The sequence below is a fragment of the Talpa europaea genome, assembly GCF_964194135.1.
Source record: "Talpa europaea genome assembly, chromosome: 12".
Taxonomy (NCBI): Eukaryota; Metazoa; Chordata; class Mammalia; order Eulipotyphla; family Talpidae; genus Talpa; species Talpa europaea.
In genome coordinates, this window is record NC_140079.1 from 33066682 (window position 1) to 33088738 (window position 22057).

Consider the following 22057-nt stretch of genomic DNA (forward strand, 5'->3'; position numbering starts at 1 on the left):
AAATGGGCAGAAGAGCTAAAAAGAAACTTCTCTGAAGAGGAAATGCAAATGGCCAACAAGCATATGAAAAAATGTTCAACATCACTTGTAATCAGGGAAATGCAAATCAAAACTACCATGAGATACCATCTTACACCAGTGAGAATGGCACATATTAAAAAAACTAGCAACAACAAATGTTGGCGAGGGTGTGGAGAAAAAGGAACTCTTCTGCACTGTTGGTGGGAGTGCAAACTGGTCCAACCACTATGGGGAGCTGTGTGGAGATTTCTGGACCTACTAAACATAGAGCTTCCATATGATCCAGCAATTCCACTCCTAGGTATTTACCCAAAGGACACAGAAACATCAATTCCAAAGAGCACCTGCACCCCTATGTTTATAGCAGCACTGTTTACAATAGCTAAGCTATGGAAACAACCCAAATGCCCAAAAATAGATGACTGGATCAAGAAGATGTGGTACATATACACCATGGAATATTACTCAGCATTCAAAAAAGATAAACACATGCAATTTGCAGCAACATGGATGGCGCTGGAAGGGATCATGCTCAGCGAAATAAGCCAAAAAGAAAAAGAAAAATACCGGATGGTCTCACTCATAGCAGGAATCTAGAAAACTTAAATAAGGGACCAGGAAAATGAATAACTATAAAAAAGTGAAAATCAAAATCAACAAAAAACTATGAACCAGAGACACTTTTTGGGGGGTGGGGGCGGGATTGGGGTCAGAATGGGGGGGTTGCAATTGTATGGAGAATATAAAAATAAAATTTATTGTTTAAAAAAAAATTTAAAAAAAAAGAATATGAGCTCTGTAGTCACACCATCGTTTCAAACCCTGGTCCTTCCAACCTACAAGCTGGATAACTTTGGCAAGTTAGGACATAATTTCTGAATGATAAAATGAAAAACAATAGGGTACTTACCTCAAAGAGTTATTGTGAGGATTCATGCATATTTAAGACAATACTGGACACAACAAATGCTCGATATATTTTAGCACTTTTCCTTATTCCCTTCCTTTCTGACTTTTTTATAAGTCTCTGTTGATAGTTCTGCTCACACCGGATAGAACATCCTTGTCTCCTTGCTTCTCACTCTAGGTTCTTCCAGTGTGACCTCATCCATTCCTCTGCCTTCAAAATGCTGAAAATGCCCAAATCTGCCAGACCTCCCTCTTGAACTTTAGAAACCTCCTACACTTTGTGCCTTTACATAAGTTTCCCTTCTGTCTACCATCCTCCAGAGCAACTTGACATTGAAAAACATCATCCAAAACTGAACTGATTCTCCCAAACTGAATTTCTGCAGAAATGTCACTCAGTCCACTACCATCACAGTAGTTCTCTAGCACGTTATCACCATAAGTTACAAGTCTTTTTACTTATCTGCACGTGGTAAAAACATCAGTAAATGCTGTTAAGTGCTCACCACAGGCAAGGATTAACACAAGACAGTATGTCTAGGTCACAGCTGACAAACAGAATACCAATTCTGGCAGTGTAATCCCAGAGCCCGTTCTTGTAATCACGAGTCTGTAGTTTAAGCCTCAATAACTGCTCCCTGATTTAAAAGACTGAGAAAAGAGAGAGGGTTGAAATAGTCAAGTCAGCTAACTAAAATATGGATCCTAAGGGGAAGGGGAAGTGCAGAGTAGCAGGAGGACTCAATTCAGTGCGTTCAGAAGCGGCTTCGAGGAAACCCGCTGGAAGCTAGGAAAGAGGGCGGGAGACAAGGATGAGATGGAAGGGCTGGGAAAGATGGGGTAAAAGAGAGGAGTAAGGGGACGCTCTTAAAGAGTGCATGGGATTGGCCCTCGAGGGCGAGGTCTGATCGGCAGGGCCACTTTCGAAAGCCCCAAAGCATTAGCCACCGCGTAGCATCCGCGCCCCTACCGCTGGACGGGACGGCCACAGCCAGATCGCTGAAGGGGGCGGTGGCCGCAGCCCAAGGCCGCGCTCTGCGCGCCTGCACGGGCGAAGACTGCAGCTCCAGCCGGGTGTCCAAGCGCTATTCCCGCTTCCGGTTCAAACCCGGCGTGACCCCGCAGCGTGGGTCTCGGGAGGAAGGGGTGAGGCTCACGCCAATGCCGGAACTGCCCGCCCATGCGCACCAAGCAGCACGCGCTCTACTATCCACGTACTAGCCGGCCCAAAACATTCGCCTCGTCGGCGCCAACGCGCCTGCGCGCTGCCCACCAATGACGAGCGACCTTGCGAGGGCCGCTCGCCCTCTAGCTCGCCTCTTCGGCCGGAACCGCCGCACCGGAGGGCGGAAATGACGACAGTTCCCAGGCGCACGGAGGCGGGTTGCATTTCGGCGCCTTTCTGCCCTCCACGCTCACGATTGGCTGGCGTGGAGCGAAAGAGGCGGGACAAATTGCCGCGGGTTCAGTGCCGCCACTGGAACCGGGAGATGCGGCGCAGGAGCTGTCGCTGTGTTGGCTTTTCCCCGGGTCTCGTCTTGTACTGCGGCTCCTTCTGCGGTTTCGGTCATGTTGTTACCTTCGGACGTAGCCCGGCTGGTCCTGGGTAAGCGGGACGCCTGAGGGAGGGTTATTGGACCCGGCTGAGGACGGAAGGACCTTCGGGGCCAAAGGTTTTCCCCGGGAGTGAAGCTTGGGGGTTTGTGCCTCCCCGCCCACAAGTTCCGACGGTGCTTCTGCCGCCGGAGGCTCGGGCCGTTCCGGCGTCTTTGTGTGGGGATGCTCCGCTCCCCCTGCGCGGCGCGGGGAGGGCTCGGGAGGCTCTCCGGGAGGGACACCTGAGGCCCGAACTCGGAGGGAAAGACTGGCCTGCGCACTTCCTGGGGCCCCGGGTTCGAGGGTTGTCGGTGTGGGGCACCGACTGCGTATTTTTCAGTCGCGGCCGTACCGGCCCCCGTCGGGGTTGGCACCAAGATAGGAAAAATAAGGACTCCCCCAGGCACCCGGCTTTGTGGAGAGACTTCTCGGACGCCCTTCTCAGAATTCGCCGTTAGAACTTTGAATTGGGGGCTCATGGGGTTGATCTTCCCTCTCCAGCCCGGCGCCCCAGTAAGCCGTCGGGTGGGGAGGTTTAAAATGCCAGTTGTTTATTTCGAAGCTACAGCCATTCCTCCTCTATCCGTGGAACATTTTCTTGTCCTGGTTAGTTTTTCCTCCATTTGAGGAAAAACTTGGTCGCTTTAGCCAGTCTGTCAAGGTCTGATGGGGGAGGATGAGGGAATGGGTTTGGTTGCTGTTTTCTTCTGGAAGAATAACGTGGTTTCTTTTTGCCGGGACTGGGAGCCACTTAACGCTCAAAGCCCAAACCAGTGCTATCATGAGCGACAGTCCTGAAAGTAAATGGTAAACATCTGTGATGAATCTTCCCGTCGGAGCCACAGCCATTACTGCCGTTATTTTATTGTTAGGAAAACCCACTTGTCTTGTACCCAGTCCTGTCCCAAAAGTGGTATTTGTGCATGAGCTCTTGATAAGCAAGGTTTGCAGGAAATATTAGAGGGTAATGGTTCCGCCATCCATTTTTGGAAAAGCTAGGGGACTTAGGTTTCACTTAATACTTGCTTAATGTTTAGTTAATCTTGTTCCCACATTGGAGAACTAATTTAATGACTTAAGATTAAACATCGCTATTTTCTTAATGCTTGCTTAATCTTTTGCCCATATTATCAGAATTGGATATAATTGTTATATATATATTAGGCTTATAAAAACCAGTACAAAGTAGACTTGACGGGTGTTGGTACATTGATAAGCTTTATTTTTCCTCCCAGAGTATTGTTTGCTTAAAAATTTTTGAGTTTTGTCAATTTGGTAATCCATTTGAGTTTCAGTAAACAATCTTCAGTAGTTTCTGAACGTGGGCGTTGACATTCTAAGCCAGGTAATTTTTTGGAGCTGTCCTGTGCATTGTGGGATGTTTAGCAATATCCTTGGCCTCTGTAGACTAGATGCCAGTAGGACTACCCACTCCCAACCTCCCATACATTTGTGATAATGAGAAATATGTTGGGATAATATCAGTATGTTCTAAAAGAATGTGATTTTCTGCATAAATCAACTGCTCTACTACGCTTCCTACATTTTTTAATGGAGAAACACTTCAGAGTCATCATTTCTTATCCTGAAAATCTTTTGTCAGTCTTACTCCATTTTCATATGCCTCCCATTACTTTTCTTTGGAATTTCTGTACCAAAACTATAGTTTTAGCAATTCACCTTAATGTTACAGAAATCCACCTAAAGCATTTACACTACATGACATTCTAAAAGTTAAAACAATCACACACCTAAAAATTTTCAGGTTGTGCAAAGTAAATATATAATGAAAAACCTGCAAATCTCCCCATACTCACTGGTGCTCTTTTCATTTGGCATTATATATTTTGAAGCTCATAGCAGCACATAGAAGATCTACTGTTCCAAAACAATTTTGTTTATGCTTATTCAGTCAATGACCATTTCCCATCTTCAATCCCTCTTGTTGGCCCTTTTTTTCGTAATGTTCTTTCAGCAAATCTTTGGTGCCTGGTATGTTCTGGACACATTGTGCCAAATGCTAAGAATAGAGAGAAGTAAATTCTCCCCTTAGAGTTAATATAATTAACTTTTTTACCCTTCCATGTAGACACCTAAACACTTTCCTACACTCCACATTACATTCTCTAATGTTCTGGGTCAACCTTCACTCCACAGTTTTATTCAAAGAACTCTTAGTTGTTTTACTTCCTCACATACCTTTCATTCTTCAACACTCTAGCTTTCGCACCTAACTGCTCTACTTAAACAGCCCTTGCTGCTCAGTAACAGGCAGTTGCTGCCTTGCTGGAATTCCTTCAAATATCAAACAAGCCAAAATGTGTCAGTGTTTCTTTAGTGCCTCTGGGCCAGCAGTTTGGCTATCAGTGTATGTTTTTGCCACTACCTTAAAGAGAAGTAGAATGTTCTTATATGATTTGGGAATGCTATTATATTTTTGATCATTAATTTATATGGAAAAACTTTTTAGCATTTCCAGACCATGCCCTTGCTTCCCCCACCCCCAAAAAAGAACCTACTAAATCATACTAGATAGGAACATTCTACTCCAGGATAGCAAGGGAAACGTGTGTGTTACACAAGGTGCCCTTTGGAACTGGTCCCGCCTGCCTCTCCTGCTTGATCTCATCTATTCATCATCTCCCCGATGCTCCAGGCATACCAAATTACTACTTGGAGTTTCTCCAAGTAGTCTTATGTATTCTGTTCCCCTCTACCTGCAGTGTTTCTCTTCCTGTCTTCCTAATACACCTGTATTCAATCAAGGTTCAGGTCAAACAATCTTTGAAACCTCTTCCAGCAGGTACAGTTATTTTCCCCTTAAGGGCTCCCAAAGTATCACATATTACTAATGTTTAGTATAATTGTTTACTTACCTTTTTTCATGTATGTGACAAAATTTAACCATTTTGCCACTTTTAAGAATACAATTCTCTGACATTAAGTATTCACATTGTTCTGTAACATCGCCATCATCCACCTTTAGAACTATCTCTACTCAACTTTTTTTCTTATTTAATAGTATTCTGAGATTAATGGACAGGTTTTGAGCATTCTGGGAGCCCCCAAAATTATTTTTAAAGGTGGGGGGAGGGGCATTTTTATAGGGTAGAATCCAGAACTTTGTTTAGGCTCCTAAGTAGATTTGTTTCTTTCTGTATGAGTCAGTGTCATTCAGGAAAGCTGAAACCAATCTAGTATTTAACTAGGAGCCATCTAATGAGAGAATTGGTTATACTGGTGATAGAAAAGCTACGAAGACAAGTAGCTTATATGAGCCAACTGGGAGGGTGACCATATTGGGAAGACATTACAGTCATCGGGAGGAACCCTCAAACTGGGTTCACTGTGGAAAGTGGGAAGTAGTCTTGTCTGGTGAGAGAGCTGCAATCATAGAGGAGGTTCTTCCAAGGCAGAGAAGGAATGGGGGTGAGGGGAGTCTACCCTCTTGTTTCCCCCTAGAGCTTCCCATTAACCACAGTTAGAAGACATCTGACATGAAACCTACAATACATTGCCTATATGGAGTCAGGTTTCCTATCATAGAATGCAGAGCAGGGGGAGGACACTAGATTTGAAGGCAATCAACCAGGGCCTGTGAGGTCAAGAGCCATGGTCCTTCAAATTAGTGGTTACTAAAAGGGAAGGGGGAGGGAAAGTGGGATAGTCAGTTAGGAGGGTTCAGTTGTATGGTGAAAGAATTAGTCCAGTGGTGAATGTAAACGTGCTTTATACAGTGATTTATAATGCACATTTGAAACGTATATAATGTTATAAGCAAATGTTATAGATATTCAACAAATATTTACGAAAGTACAACTGTGGTCATGACAGTTCCTGTTGTCTACTGAATTATAACTATGAGCTGTTTCTCAGATTCAGTTTTTTTGTTCTGGTTTGTTATTTATTTATAATGTCATTACTGACATTTACAACTTTTCGTATCAATTGTCTTCAATTGTTTGTCCATCTGTTCTCCATCATATATGTTATGCTTCGTCCAAACTGGGCGTCTTCACTAAGCATGCTCTTTCTATGCTGTGTATCAGTTTCATTGGTATCCCCAGCTATCCTTCAGTGCTCATTTCCTCCTTGAAACATTTGCATAATTTTCCCCAAGCCTGTAGTATTTTTGCTAGCCCTTATCCACCCACGAAGTCCTATGGTCTCACCACCTTTGCTTTGTATGACAGTTACTCTTGTATGTATATTCTGGATCATAGTAGATCTTAACTTCGTAGATAAGACTGTCTTTATTGTTTGGTAATATAAAGCACTATATGTTCAGTCTTTGTAAGACAGTTACCTACATTTTCTTAACATCAAACCACTGATGTTTCTGGGAAATTGTTAGAATGTGTAACAGAGTTGTTTTCGGATAGCATGATTTACTATCTCGTTTCCTTCATAGGGCACTTTTCTCTTTATTTTCCCTCTATAACTAGGAAGACGAAAGGCCACACTCTTGGCATCCTAATTCCTAAAACTTGAATATCCTGAATGGAGTTAGGATTTTATCTTGCCATTTTTTGTGTGTGTTTTTTTTTCCCCCTTCAGTCTATTTTAATGCTTACTACTGCCACCACTGAGAAGCAGGTAGAAGACATTATTAAGAAAAAAGGAAGCTAAGGCATTCTTTCTTATCTAACATCCTTTTCAGTAAGTTTGCACAAGAGATAGTTATTTCAGTATAAACTTTTTAGAAATAAAAGGGAGAAACAATAGTTTCTACTTCTAGTTTATAAATTAATTGCAGCATTTGAGATTTAGAATACACTTGACCCTTGAACAATGTGGGGACTACTAGGGACACCACCCTGACCGCCATGGTGAGATAACTCATAGTCAGCCATCTGTATATGTGGTTGAATCTGGGAATGTGGAACCAAAGGTCGAAAAAAATCCATGTAAAAGTGAATATGCAGGGCCTCCCCGGTGGTGCAGCGGTTGAACACTGGGTTGCGCAGCTGCCCGCAGCCTCTGCAGCGCCGGTTTGATCCCCGGCCACCGGCGCAAGGGTCCCACATGGCGCGCAGGCCTCTCCTGCCGCCCGCTGCTCCCCTCAGCCGTGTACTTCGTCAGTCTGCCTGTTCTGCTCGGCTCTGGTGAATTCTCTCACCCTCCCGCACTTCTGACTGTACCCAGTGCTTGTATAAATAAATATTTTTTTTAAAAATGAATATGCAGGACTTAAATCTTAGTTGTTCAGGGGTCAGCTGTAATTTGTATCTACAGTTTCCCCTATTCTTGCTGAAAATTGGTTATGATCAGATACATAATGATTATAAATAAGATTTTTGTAGCCAAATAACTGGTTAATTATATATACACACAATAATAAGTGAACCTGAAAATGATCAACTCCTACTTACAGCATTATTTTGGAACGTCTAAGACAAAGCTAAAGTAAAATACATTGTCTAGTCAAAAATGGGAGCACTAGATTATCCAAAGTTGGGCTTGTTTTTAAGAGCCTGCTTTTCAGATACTATTATTTTTAAATGTATTGCAACTTTCAGACACTTCTCTAAAGGTAATGTAGCCTTTTTAACAGCACCTTTTCTCAGGTGCATATAAAAGTATGTCTTTTTTTAAGCCATAAACTCTGATCTGTGACAGTCCCTTTCCCAGGGAATACTAGGACAAGTGACCTTTGGTTTTCTGTTTTTTTTTTTTTTTCTGAGAAAGCTTAACTGTATATTCTACATTTCATCTAAGACAGTGTTTCTCTTTCATATATATTTTTTTACATTGTTACTCATTTTTGTACATTGTTTGATTTCTCCTTACAGGTGTAGTTCCCATAAAATTATCACCTCCAAGACACCCTGGAACCATCACCATAGTCTCTTGTGCTCTGCCCTCCCATTTTGCTCCTCCCTTGCTGAATGTCTCTGATTTGTTGTGTTTGCCTGCTCATTTTAAGACGGTGTTTCTCAGCCTTCTTTTCATTATCATACCCTTAATCAGACTTTGTTTATCATTCATTTGTATAACTAATTTCAGGAGTACAGCTTCACACCTCGACATGTACACATGCTTGCTTTACTCACCCACCACCAAAGCTGTAGTGCCACTACTCTGTAACATTATCCCCTCTTTCTTCTCCTCCTCCTTCCCCTGCCTCTCCCCCATAACCATATTTTTTGCAATCTTAAGAGTTATTTTTGTAGTGTCTAAAAGCAAATTTAAGCAATTACATTTAGTGTCTGTGGATATGAATACATCCTGGGGTAATTAATACTTTGAAACTATCATGAAAAGAAACTTTGAGTCTTCTATTTAAATCTTGCTTGAAACATATGGTGAAAAGACTCCCAACTGTCCTGATTTCATGGTGATTCTGATGGTTTGTACACATTTTAAATTTTTGTGTTCATGAAATCCTGGTAGCAACTGACATCCTAAATAACATAATCTGCAAAAAGCCTACATGGCAAAAATTATTTCAGCTTTCTATAGTTTTATAGGCACTTGTGTTGGCTTGTTTATATGTGAAAAATAGCAGTTTAACTTTTATCCATTTAATTTAACTTCTTAGGTGATTTCACATCACCTGGTTTCCAAATGCTTAATAGTCCCAAGTATTGGTTTTTGATGTGGTTGTTTTTCCCTATATAGCACTAGTTAGAAGAGATTGGGAAATGATTCATCAGTTACAGGTAGACAACTATTTAAGTATTTCCAGATCCCAACTAAGGCATTCCCTGAGATGGGATGACATTTCCCTTGCCCTCTCCTTTTTATAACCCTATATGTGATTTGTGGACTCCCTGTCTTGTTTTTTAACTTGTGGGCCCTGGTTACTTAAAAAGATAAAGTTCCAGGTGAAACGGTTATATCCTTAAAATACTTTTTTAAAGATTTATTTATGCATACAAGAACTGGGGTGCAGGCCAGTGGTGTGGGGGGTGAGAGGAGTCACCAGAAACAGAGTGGGGAACAGAACAAGCAGACTGACTGAAATACTCTGCTGAGGGAAGCAGCAGGCGAGTCGGGAGAGGTCCACTGTGCCATGTGGGTCACCTCCCTGGCTGGGGATCGAACTCTTGCTGCAGTGGCTGCAGACAGCCTCATAGTCTGCATCTTAACCCCTTGCACCACCAGGTAGGCTCTCCTTAAAATTTTTAAGTAGAAAGAGATCTTGGAAATAATTGTGTTAGTAAAGTACCGACTGGTATATTAGCACAGAGCAAAGTGTACTGCAAAGTCAATTATAAGGGAATCTAGTATCTGGTAATAGGAGTGCGCTACATTGTGAAAGGCATCCAAAAAAGAAAAAAGATTCTCTGAGTAACTGATAGTTTTATCTGACCTGAAGAATGAATCCATATTAGCTACACTGAGAAAAGATAAGCTGTCTAAGCAAAGGCAATAGAGCACACAGATTGACCTTGAAATCAAAATAGCATATGGTTGTAGAATTGGAAGACTGTTGGCCACAAACAATAGGAAGCCAAGACTTGAAGCTAAACAGGGAAAATAGGATGTAAAACAATTAAAGCCTTTGAAATATGAGCAATTTAGGATTCTGTTTTCTCATTGAGATATAATTCACATATCAAAAAATGTAAAATTTGTTGACTTTTAATGTATTTACAGTGTTGTACAACCATCCCCACTAGCTTGATTCCAGAACTTTTTCATCACCCCTAAAAGACACACACCATACCTGTAAACAGTACTCAGTTTTCCCCTTCCCCCATCCTCTGGCAACCGCTAATCAGCTCTCTCTCTTTGCATTTCTCTGTTCTGGATATTCTATGTAAATGGTATTATACAAAACACAAAATGTGAACCTCTGGCAGAGTTCTTGAATGTAACATGTCACTGTTCTTGAACTTGCATAATATTTTCAATGTACATCCATGTTGTCATAAAAAGCATAAGTATTCAATCCTTTTTATGACTAACATTCCATTATTTGGAACTACCACGTTTTGTACACTCGTTGATAAACATTTGGGTGGTTTTCATTTTTTGGCTATTATGGAAAATGCTGCTAATGAACATTAGTATACAAGTTTGGTTGGAACATGACTTCAGTTCCCTGAGTTTTATCTTGGAGTGAAGTTGCTTGGTCATATGGTAATTTTATGTTTAATATTTCTGAGAACTTGCCAATTGGTTTTCCAAAATGATTGCATCATTTTATATTCCCACCAATATAATAGGTTTCCACTTTCCCCACATCTTGGTCTTTCTTACTCTGATTTCTCAAATTCTAGCTGTTGAAAAGTGAGTATGAATTGGTGTAACTAATTTTTTGGTGTTCAGATTTTATGTTTTCTTAATGATTAATGAAGTTATGCCTCTTTTCATGTGTTCATTAATATGTCTTTGGAGAAAGCTGTATTCAGAACTTCTGTCCATTTTAAGTTTTTTTGGTTGTTATTTTTTTTTTTTTTAAGATTTATTTATTTATTTATTTATACAAGAACCAGGATATAGGCCAGATTCGCGGGAGGGTGAGAGGATTCACCAGAGACAGAGCGGGGACAGAACAGGTAGACTGACAAAATACACTGCTGAGGGGAGCAGCTGGTGCGACAGGAGAGGTCTGCCGCGCCATGTGGAGCCCTTGCCAGCCGGCCAGAATCAAACTGGCACTGCAGAGGCTGCGGACAGCTTCACAGACGCAGCACTCAACTGCCTGCACCACCAGGGGAGGCCCTGTCCATTTTTTAATTTTTTTAAAGATTTATTTAATTATGCATACAAGAACTGGGGTGTAAGCCAGAGATGTGGGTGGTGAGAGGAATCACCAGAGAGAGTGGGGAACAGAACAGGCAGATGTACTGATACAATACTGAGAGGAGCAACGAGTGAGAAAGGCGAGGTCTGCTGCACCATTTGGTTTGCTACCTGGCCAGCTTGGGATCAAACTTGTGCTGTAGTGGCTAGCAATAGCTTGGTAGCGCTGTCTTTAACCCCTGCACCACCAGGGAGGCCCAATTTTTTTTTTTTTTATTTTCTTGTAAGAGTTCTTTATTTTGTTTTTTTTTTTTATAGAGACTTTTTTTTATTTATTGTTTGTTTGTTTTGTTTATACATGCACTGGGTACAGTCAGAAGCGCAGGAGGGTGAGAGAATTCACCAGAGCCAGAGCGGGGAGCAGAACAGGCAGAAGGACTGAAGTACACTGCTGAGGAGAGCAGCGGGCGGCAGGAGAGGTCTGCGCACCATGTGGGACCCTCCTCCGGTGGCCAGGGAGCAGCGGGGGATCGAACTGGTGCCGCAGAGGCCACGGGCAGCTTCGCAACCCAGCGCTCAACCGCTGCGCCACCGGGGAGGCCCGAGAGTTCTTTATTTTGGATTCTAGTCACATAGCAGATATGATCTGCAAAAATTTTCATCTATTTTGTCAGTTGTCTTTGCACTTTCATGTTAGTACCCTTGAAAACATGCAGGTTTTTAACTTTTTATGCTGTTTATTTGATTTTTTCCCCTGTGTTTACTTGTTCTTTAGATGTCATATCCAAGAAACCATTGCCTCATTGAGATCAGAAACAAAAATTACACCTCTGATGTCTATTTTTAATAATTTTATAGTTTGAGCTCTCACATTTAGATCTTTGATCTAGTTTTGAGTTATTTTTGTATTTGATGTAAGGTAGATATTCACTTTTATTCTTAAGACTGTGGCTATACAGTGGTTCTAGCCATAAATGGAAAATATGTGTCCTTTTGGCCAGAACAGTATTGCTTTGATTACCGTAACTTTGTAGTGTGTTTTAAAATGGACTACTTGGAACTTTAACATCTTCATCTTCAAAATTGTTTTTGGCTTCTCTGGTTCCTTTGCATCTCCTTGCAGATTCTGGGCTTATTTTGTTTAATTTTGTCACAAAAGGCAGTGGGAATTTGATAGGGGTTGTAAATACTCAACTTTGGGAGTATTTACATCTTTAAAATATTGACCTCACTGACCTAACAATATGAGATATCTTTACATTTATTTAGTCTTTAATATTTTTCAATGATGTTTTCTAGTTTTTTTGTTGTTTTGTGTGGAAGAACTGAGGTGTGGGGGGTGAAAGGATTCACCAGAGACATAGGGGGGAGCAGAGAGGCAGTTTTACTGGAATACACTCCTAAAGGAGCAGCAGGTGAGACAGGAGTGGACTGTGGCAATATATGTGGGTTAGCTCCCTGACCAGGGATGGAACTCAGACCATAGCTGTGATAGTGCTGAGACTTAACCCCTAGGCCACCAGGGAAGCAATATTTTCTAGTTTTTAGTATAGTATTATACATTTATTAAATGTATTCCAAAGTATTGCTGTTAATGGCATTGTTTTCTTAATTTCATTTTAAAATTGTTTGTTGTAAATGTCTAGAAATAAAATAGATTTTTCTGGGCCTCCTTTGTGGCGCAAGTGGTTGAGGGCAGCCTCTGCAGTGTGGGTTCAATCCCGGCCGACCGCAGAGATACCCACATGGCGCCGCAGACCTCTCCTGTCTCGCCCACTGCTCCCCTCAGCAGTGTATTTCAGTCATTCTGTTTGTTCTGTTTCCTGCTGTCTCTGGTGAATCCTTTCACCCTCACGCACATCTGGCCTGTACCCTGGTTCTCGTATAAATAAATCTTTAAAAAAATTTTGATTTTTCTGTATTCATAATCTTGTGTCCTGAAGGCTTGCTGTAGTATTTGTTGGATTTAGTAGTTATTCTCTTTGTGTGCATGAATTCATTAAAGTTTTCTGTGCGGATATCATGTCACCTGCAAATAGAAATATCTGACTTCTCCTTTCCAGTCTGGATGATTTTTATTTCAACCTCTTTCCTAATTTCCCAGACTAGAACTTCACATACAATGTTGTTTGCTCTTGCCACTTATATACATCTTTTTGTTGTCCCTGATCTTATGTGGAATACTGAGTTTTGCCCCATTTAGTCTAACAGGGGCTGTCGAATTTTCATAGATGACTTTATTGTTTTGAGAAAATGACCTTTATTCCTAGTTTTTTTAAATCATAAAAATGTATTGGAGTCTATGCATCTGTTGAGGTGATAATGTAGTTGTTGCCCTTTATTGATAATAGTATATCAGGTTTTTATTTTTTCATTTTTTCAGTCTTGAGTTTAGGCTCAATGCCTTTTATTCATAGTGTTTAATCATTTTTAATTGTTGCTGAATTTCATTTGCTGGTTCTTTTTTTTCTTTCCTTAAGAATTCTTACATCTACTTTTTCATTAGAGATATTGGTATATTATTTTCTTATGATGTCTTTGTCTGATTTTAGTATCAGTAACTAGTGGTCTACGAATGGGAAGGTTTTTGTTTTATAAGGATTGGTGTTAGCGCTTATGTTTTTTCTAGATTTTATAAATTGTTGCCATACTGCTATTCATAGTATTCCTCTACAGTCTCATTTTTATCTGTAAGGTTCATCATTGTGTTCCCGCTTTCATTTATAACTTTATCTTCTTTTTTTTTTTTTTTTTTTTTTGGTCTAGCTAAATATTTGTCAGTTTTCTTGATCTTTTCAGAGAGCCAACTAAAGTCATTGATTTTGCTCTTTCTGCTTTGATACCTGTCATTTCCTGCCACTTCATTTGAGTTTAGCATAACCTAGTTTCTTAAAAGGAAGGTAAGTTATGCGAGAGCTTTCACCTTTGTCAATACAGCTATGAGTATTTCACTAAACACGTTCACTGCATCCCCTAAGTTTTGGTATGCTGTGGTTTTGTTTTCAATTATCTCAAAATATAGTCCACTTTTCCTCTTTTTTTAAAAGATTTATTTTTTTATGCATACAAGAATTGGGATATAGGCCATGGGGGGGGGCGGTGAGAGGATTCACTGTAAATAGAGTGGGGAACAGAACAGGCAGATCCACTGAAATACACTGCTGGGAGGGGAACAGTGGGTGAGACAAGAGAGGTATGCTGTGCCCTGTGGGTCGGCTCCCTGGCCGGGAATCGAACTTGTGCTGCAGTGGCTGTGGATAGCTTCATAGTGCTGTCTTAACCCCTTGTACCACCAGGGAGACCCTACTTTTCCTTCTGATTCACTCTTTTAGCCCTCTGATTATTTAGGAGAATATTTTTAATTTTCATTTGTATTTCCTGTATTTTTTTTTTTTTTAAGGATGATTGATTTATTTATTTATACGAGCACTGGGTACAGAAGCACGGGAAGGTGAGAGAATTCACCAGAGCCAGAGAGGGGAACAGAACAGGCAGAAGGACCGAAGTACACAGCTGAGGGGAGCAGCGGGCGGCAGGAGAGTTCTGTGCACCATGTGGGACCCTCGCCCTGCGGCTGGGGATCTAACCGGAGCTGCAGAGGCTGCGGGCAGCTTCGCAACCCAGCGCTCAACCGCTGCGCCACCACGGAGGCCCCTCCTGTATTTTCTATTGTTATTGATTTCTAATTTCATTGTGTTGTGGCCAGAAAATATACACTGTGATTTCAGTCTTTTTAAGTTTATTGAAACTTATATTATGTCCTAAAATGTGGTTTATCCTGAAGAATCTTCGTGTGCACTGAAAAGTGTATATTCTGCTGTTGTTGGATGAATGGAGTCTTCTATAGATGACTATTAGGCCTCGTTGGTTTCTAATGTTCACACAGTCTATTTCCTCGATCTTCTCTAGTTGTCTATCCATAATGGAATGTCTGTCCATAATTGAAGTTTGTAGCTATTGTTGAATTATCTTTTTCTTCCTCTGCTTCTTTTAGTTTGTGTTTCGTGTGTTAGGTGGCTCTTTGCTTATGTACCAATATACTTGTAGATGCTGTCTTTTTGGTTGATTGACTTTTTTTTTAAAGGTTTATTTATTTATACAAGCACAGGGTACAGTCAGAAGCACTGGAGGGTGAGAGAATTCACCAGAGCCAGAGTGGGGAGCAGAACAGGCAGACTGACAAAATACACTGCTGAGGGGAGCAGTGGGCACGGCAGGAGAGGTCTGGGCGCCATGTGGGACCCTCGCTGACTGACTGGGGATCGAACCGGCACTGCAGAGGCTGCGGACAGCTTCACAGCCCAGCGCTCAACTGCTGCGCCACCTGGGAGGCCCTGTTTGACTCTTTTATCTTAGTCACTAGTAAAGAATTGGTTCCAATATGTATTGTGATATTAGTAAAAACCTTTACAGCCATCATTTGGTTAGTTTGAATATATAGATTTTTTTTGTGTGTGTGTTTTTGAATCTGAGGTGTGACTATTCTTGAGAATTTGTAATTGGGTTATAATTTTTATCCATTCTGTGAGTCTTTACCTTTTGATTGTTTAGCCCACTATTATTTATTATAAGTACTGGTAAGTTGTGGATTACATCCACTATTAAGTCAATTGTAGTTCTTATGTCTTTTTTGTTTTGTTCCTGTATTATGTCTTTTTTTGCATTACCTCCTTTTTGTTTTAAGTATTTCCAATTTACCATTTTAATTTGGTTTTTATTTATATATATTCTTAGTGATTGCCTAGAGATGACAATTAAAATGTTTTTGTTCAGATTAGTACCAATTTAATTTATGTAGTATAGAAAAACTTTTCTTCGGGCCTCCCCGGTGGCAAGCGGTTGAGCGCTGGGTTGCGAAGCTGCCGGCAGCCTCTGCAGCGCTGGTTTGATCCCCGGCTGCTCCCCGGCCACTGGAGGAGGGTTCTGCATGGCGCGCAGACCTCTCCTGCCGCCCACTGCTCCCCTCAGCAGTGTACTTCTGTCCTTCTGCCTGCTCTGCTCCCCACTCTGGCTCTGGTGAATTCTCTCACCCTCCCGCGCTTCTGACTGTACCCAGTGCTTGTATAAATAAATAAGTAAATCTTTAAAAAGAAAAGAAAAAGAAAAACTTGTCTTCTGTATCTCCACTCTCTTTCCCTTACTTTTTGTCATTTGGTCATATAAATCATATAATGTCTTACATTACAGGGCCTCCCTGGTGGCGCAGTGGTTGAGTGCTGGGTTGTGAAGCTGCCCACAGCCTCTGCAGCGCTGGTTCGATCCCCGGCCGCTGGGCGAAGGTCCCACATGGCACGCAGACCTCTCCTGCTGTCCGCTGCTCCCCTCAGCAGTGCACTTCGCCAGTCTGCCTGTACTGCTCTCTGCTCTGGCTCTGGTGAATTCTCTCACCCTCCTGTGCTTCTGACTGTACCCCAGTGCTTGTATAAATAAATAAATAAATCTTAAAAAAAAATCTTATATTACAGTTGTCTTTTAAAGTAGAGGGGAAATGAACAACTATGTAAAAAAATTTTTTTTAATTAAAAGGAAAAAAAAACACAGTAATTGCTATCCTCAGGGAATTAAGAGTCTAGATTTATTGAACAAGATAATAAATGTTTGGTGTATAGAGTGGTAAATCCTATGAAAGAGAAAAAAAGCATCTGTAGGGATACAGAAAATGGGCATCTAAATCAGCATCAAAAGATCAATAAATACTTCTTTGAAAAAGAAAGAAGTGGGAGAAAAATAATTTACAAACAAAAAATCAATTTATAGTTTTATATTTACATGTACTGTTTGCTAGCAGTAATATCTCTCAGGTTTTTTCTTAGTTGGGGATATCTTAATTTCTTCATTTTGAAGAAGTTTGGCTGAAGAATCTAGGTTAACTTTTTTTCTATCCGCATTTTGAAGATGTCATCCCATTACAACTAGCCTCCATGGTTTCTGATGGAGAAGCAAGCTGTTAATCTTACTGAAGCTCCCTGTTATGTGATGAGTGCTGTCACTCTTGCTCCTTTCAAGATTATTTCTTTGTGTTTATCTTTTGACAGATTGATTATGATGTGTCTGGGTATAAGTACTTTGAGTTTATCCTCCTTAGAGTTTATTTATTTATTTAAAGATTTATTTATACAAGAACCAGGGTACAGGCCAGATGTGCGGGAGGATAAGAGAATTCACCAGAGACAGAGCGGGGAACAGAACAGGCAGATTGAAGAAATACACTGCTGGGGGGAGCAGCAGACATGACAGGAGAGGTCTGCAGCACCATGTGGGACCCTCGCCGGCCTGCCGGGATTGAATCGGCACTGCAGAGGCTTCACAGCGGTCACTCAACCGCCTGCACCACCAGGGGAGGCCCCCTACTTAGAGTTTATTGAGCATCCTGAAGTAGATTAATGTGTTCCCTAAAATTTGGGTATTTTCAGACATTTATTCTTTCTTTCTACTTGTTTCTCTCCTGGAACTTATATTCTACTTATGTTGGCACACTTAATAGAATCCCACAGATGTCTGAGACTGTTCACTTTCATCCTTGTTTTGTTTCTATTCCTCATACTAGATACATTCATTTAATTTGTGTTCAAGGTCACTGATTATTTCATCTGCCTTCTCAAATCTGTGGAATCACCTCTAGTGAATTTTTCATGTCAGCATTAGAATCGCCAACTCCAGAATTTGACTTTTTCTTACAGTTTCTCTTATTTTCATTTGATTAAACATTGTTCTCACAGTTTCCTTTAAATATTGAGCTGTGGTTTTCTTTGGTTCAAGTTCAGTGAATTGGCTTCTGTGAGACAATTTCTGTTGACTGCCTTTCTGCACTCCCCAAATAAGCCATATTTACTTGTTCCTCTGGATGTCTCATATTTTTTGCTGAACATTGGACATTTTAAATAATACGACAGCTCAGTCATTCTCCCCCATGTTTGTTGTTGTTTTTTGTTGTTGTCATTTTAGTGGTTACTGTTTAGTTTCCTGAAATAATTCTGTGATATCTGTATTCTTTGAGTTTATATCCTGTGATTATAAGTTGATTTCCTGAGATGTTTGGAGTCAGCCTCCTATCATTTGCCAATAAGCTCTGTGCACTTAGGGACATTCTTCAACCTCCATCTAAACAACCTTGTCCTTTACTTTCTGGTTGCTCAGAGCCTTGTGGTCAGCCAGAGATGAGGACTTAGGCCTTGTCATGTCTCTTTGAGTATATTCACTCCCTTATATGTACATGTAACCTAGTATCCTAGGATACTATGTCAGAGCTTTCAAAGGCCCCTATGGATTTCTCATTCCACTTTTGTTTTGGCTTGATGTTTGTCCCACCTGTAGCTCTTTCTCAGACTGTGGTAATGTTAAGCAATTCCTGCTGATTGTTTCAAGCAAAGGCCTCTAAGGAGAAGGCTGTTTGCATTGGGTGAGCTCTGATTCACTTCAAAGACAAGCCATACAAGTGAAGTTTTACAGGGTATTCTCACATAGGTCAAATAATTAGTTTCTGAGAACAGGGTTTTAGAATAATTCCATCCTCCTCTGATCCTTTCGTTGGTGCCTAGATTAGTGATTTTCACTTTGAAGACTGTTGATTTTCAAGTATATTGCTTAGGTAGAAAGATTACTGATGATTAACCACCTTTTTTTTTTTAAGTACTCCCAGATATTTGTAAGACATTGATTATTTTCAGACTTCGTAAATGTTGACTTTAAGTTAAAGAAATAAAAGTTGACTTTAATAATTTGTGCCCATATTCTCATTGCAGTTAGGGGGAAGATAGGATTTTTGTAGGTGCTCTGCCTTTTCTACTGAAGTTGCTCAGAATTTAAGTCAAAACTGAGAAGTAGGGGACTTGATTGAACATATTTACACAAGGCAGTAATTGAACCAGATTTGATCCATAAGAAAAGGCAAGTGTGATTCCTTAAAGCTGAAGTGTCTTTATCCTGAAAAATTTAAGTAATTCCTTCCTCCCCTGCAAAGTCACAAGGCATATTTTGACAGAATATCAATAGAATAAGAACCTCTACTGATATCCTATCCATTGTTCTTTTTGTGCTGTGTTACTGTTTTTAATGAAACCCCATAATCCTGAGAAACAAAAGAATAAGAATAGATTGCCACTGAGGAAAAGTAGAACTTTCATATGTGTATCAAGCACTGGCATATAATACTGTTCCATAAATGTCAGGTGTAAATGATAAAGTTCTTGTTGAAATGGCCAATGCTTTGATTCCCACGGGCATAATTACAAACCAAAAAAGTTCCTTTCTTGTCTTTGATGCAAAGGTAAGTCTTTTTGGTTTTGAGGCGAGGGTTCCAAAATCCTTTGGGCAAATAAGTGAAGTAAATAACAGTATTGGGAGGATGTAGTTTTTATAATTCAGGAAGCGATTTATACCATTCACTGACCTACCAATATAGAGTAAAAGAGTATCTCTCATTTCTCTATTGATTTTCTTACCTGTTTAGTGTAGTGATCATCAGGTTTGTCTGTTGGTTCTCTTGTTATGTTCTCCTATGTAAGTATGACTGTGTACCACCAAGCAGCCATCTATTTTATTGTTTCTTCTTTGTCTTGCAGCACAATCTGGTATTTCTAGGCAAGTCTGTAGAATTCTAGCACATTCCATCTGAGTTTCCATTTGTCATATTGAAACTGCTGTAGCATTTTTTTTTTTAAAGATTTATTTATTTATACAAGCACTGGGTACAGTCAGAAGTGCCGGAGGGTGAGAGAATTCACCAGAGCCAGAGTGGGGAGCAGAGCAGACAGACTGAAGTACACTGCTGAGGGGAGCAGTGGGCAGCAGGAGAGGTCTGCGCGCCATGTGGGACCTTCCTCCGGTGGCCGGGGAGCAACCGGGGATTGAACTGGCGCTGCAGAGGCTGTGGGCAGCTTCGCAACCCAGCGCTCAACCACTGCGCCACCAGGGAGGCCCTGCTGTAGCATTTTTAACAGCAGTTTGTCAAAAGTGCAGAATTTACTGAAATTTTATTTTCATTTAGGTTATTTACAACAGGAAAACCTCACTTCTACCTGCCAGACTTTTATTTTGGAAAGCTCAAATTTAAAAGAATATGCAGAACACTGTACAGATGATGGTTTTATCCCAGCCTGCTTACTGGTAAGTGATTTGTTCTTAAGGGATGTATTTAATCATTGACCAATATGAGAGTCTATAAATACAGTCTTAAAACCAGTTCATTAGTGGCTTCAGTATTGACAATTTTATGTTTTTTATTCATGTGTGACTGGAATGACCCAAACAAAGAAAGGCCACCTTTTCTTTTCACACATCTATGTCTAAGCTGTTTAGTAAATTACAACTTTACTTAACATGAGACTCATGTTTGAGTCTCATATCTAGGGTTAGAGCGTTTCCAATCTGATCAGTTTCAATACTGCTTGTCTGGGAACTTATTTACTGCCTCTTAGGATCTCAGAATAGTCTTGTTACCCCCAAAATTCTTATGTTGAAACCCTAAACCCCAGCATGACGGTATTTGGGGGTGGCACCTTTGGGAAGTTAATAGGTTTAGTTGCGGTCATGAGTTTGGATCCTCATGATGGAATTAGTGTTTTCATGAAAAGTGGGAGAGCGTCTTTCTTTATCCATGCACACACACACAAAAGGCCTTGTTTGTACCCTGCAAGAAAGGGGATGTCTATGAAAGTGCAGACAATTCAGTGGAACAAAGATCCTATCAACAAATGTGTTAGAACAATTTCCAGGTACAAAAAAATCTGTATACCTCATACAAAACTTAACCATAATTGAAAATATACCAAAATGTGAAACACTGAATTATAAGGCTCCTAGAAGAATGCATAGGAGAAAATCTGTATAATCTTGGGTTTGGCAGTATGTTTTTCAGTATACCAAATGTACTGATTACAAAGGGAAAATTTGATAAATTCAGCTTTATAATACTCTCTCTAGAGACATTGTTAAAAGAATGACAAGTGACTGACTAGGAAAAAACATTTCTAAGTCATATCTGATAAATGATTTGTACCCAGAATATGTAAAAACTTTTTTAAAAAATTCTCGTAAATGGGAGAGAGATCTGAAGACACTTCCTCAAAAAAATATAGACCTAGTATAAACATGAAAAAAATGTTCTGCTATGTAAGTGATAAGGAAAATGCAAATTAATATCCCATATTACACACTGTCATATCTTTGCTGGCAAAGATATAAAGCAGCAGGAACTCTCCTTCATTGCTCATGAGAATGCATAATCATACAGCATTTTTAAAAACTGAACATATACTGACAGCTCATTCAGATAGTCATTCAAGTGAACTGTAAAACTTGTGTTCTCATAAAAATTGGCACACTAATATTTGCTTGTGATTTTCATAAACTGAAAACAGCCCAGATGTCTTTCAAAATTGAATGAATAAACAGAGTTCTATATTTATACAATTGAATACTACTAAACAATTTTTAAAAACCCACTTTTGATTCATACGTATCACAGAGAAATCTTAAATTTTTCTGAATATTTTGTTAGTAATTCTAAATAAATACGTTGTCGATAATAGGAGAGCCAGGTTTCTCACGGTGTGTTTGTAACAAAGTAGGTCTTTGGCAAGATCCAAGGTCAAAGTGCCTTTGATTCAGGGCCTCTCTAGTGGTGCATGGGGTTAACTCGCAGCACTATGGCACTATCTGCAACCACTGCAGCATGACACGAGTTGGATCCCTGGCCAGCAGGGAGATAATCCACATGGTGCAGCAAAACTCTCCTGTCTTCCCTGCTACTCCCCTCACCAGTGTATTTCAGTCAGTCCGCCTCTTCTGTTCCCCACTCTGTCTCTGGTGAATCCTCTCACCCACCCTGTATCCCAGC

The 22057-nt window shown here is 40.5% G+C and overlaps 1 protein-coding gene across 2 annotated transcripts in view; it reads left to right on the forward strand.

Moving 5' to 3' along the window:
- Nucleotides 1–2499: 2499 nt before the first annotated feature.
- NPAT (nuclear protein, coactivator of histone transcription) overlaps nt 2500–22057 on the forward strand; it is a gene marked incomplete at both ends in the record, with an annotated part of 46998 nt that continues 27440 nt past the window's right edge. For both annotated transcript variants that reach the window (XM_084251268.1, XM_084251269.1), the window contains 2 exons: nt 2500–2536; nt 20207–20325. In XM_084251268.1, the coding sequence (XP_084107394.1) occupies nt 2500–2536; nt 20207–20325 (156 nt within the window). The remainder of the gene's footprint in view (nt 2537–20206; nt 20326–22057) is intronic.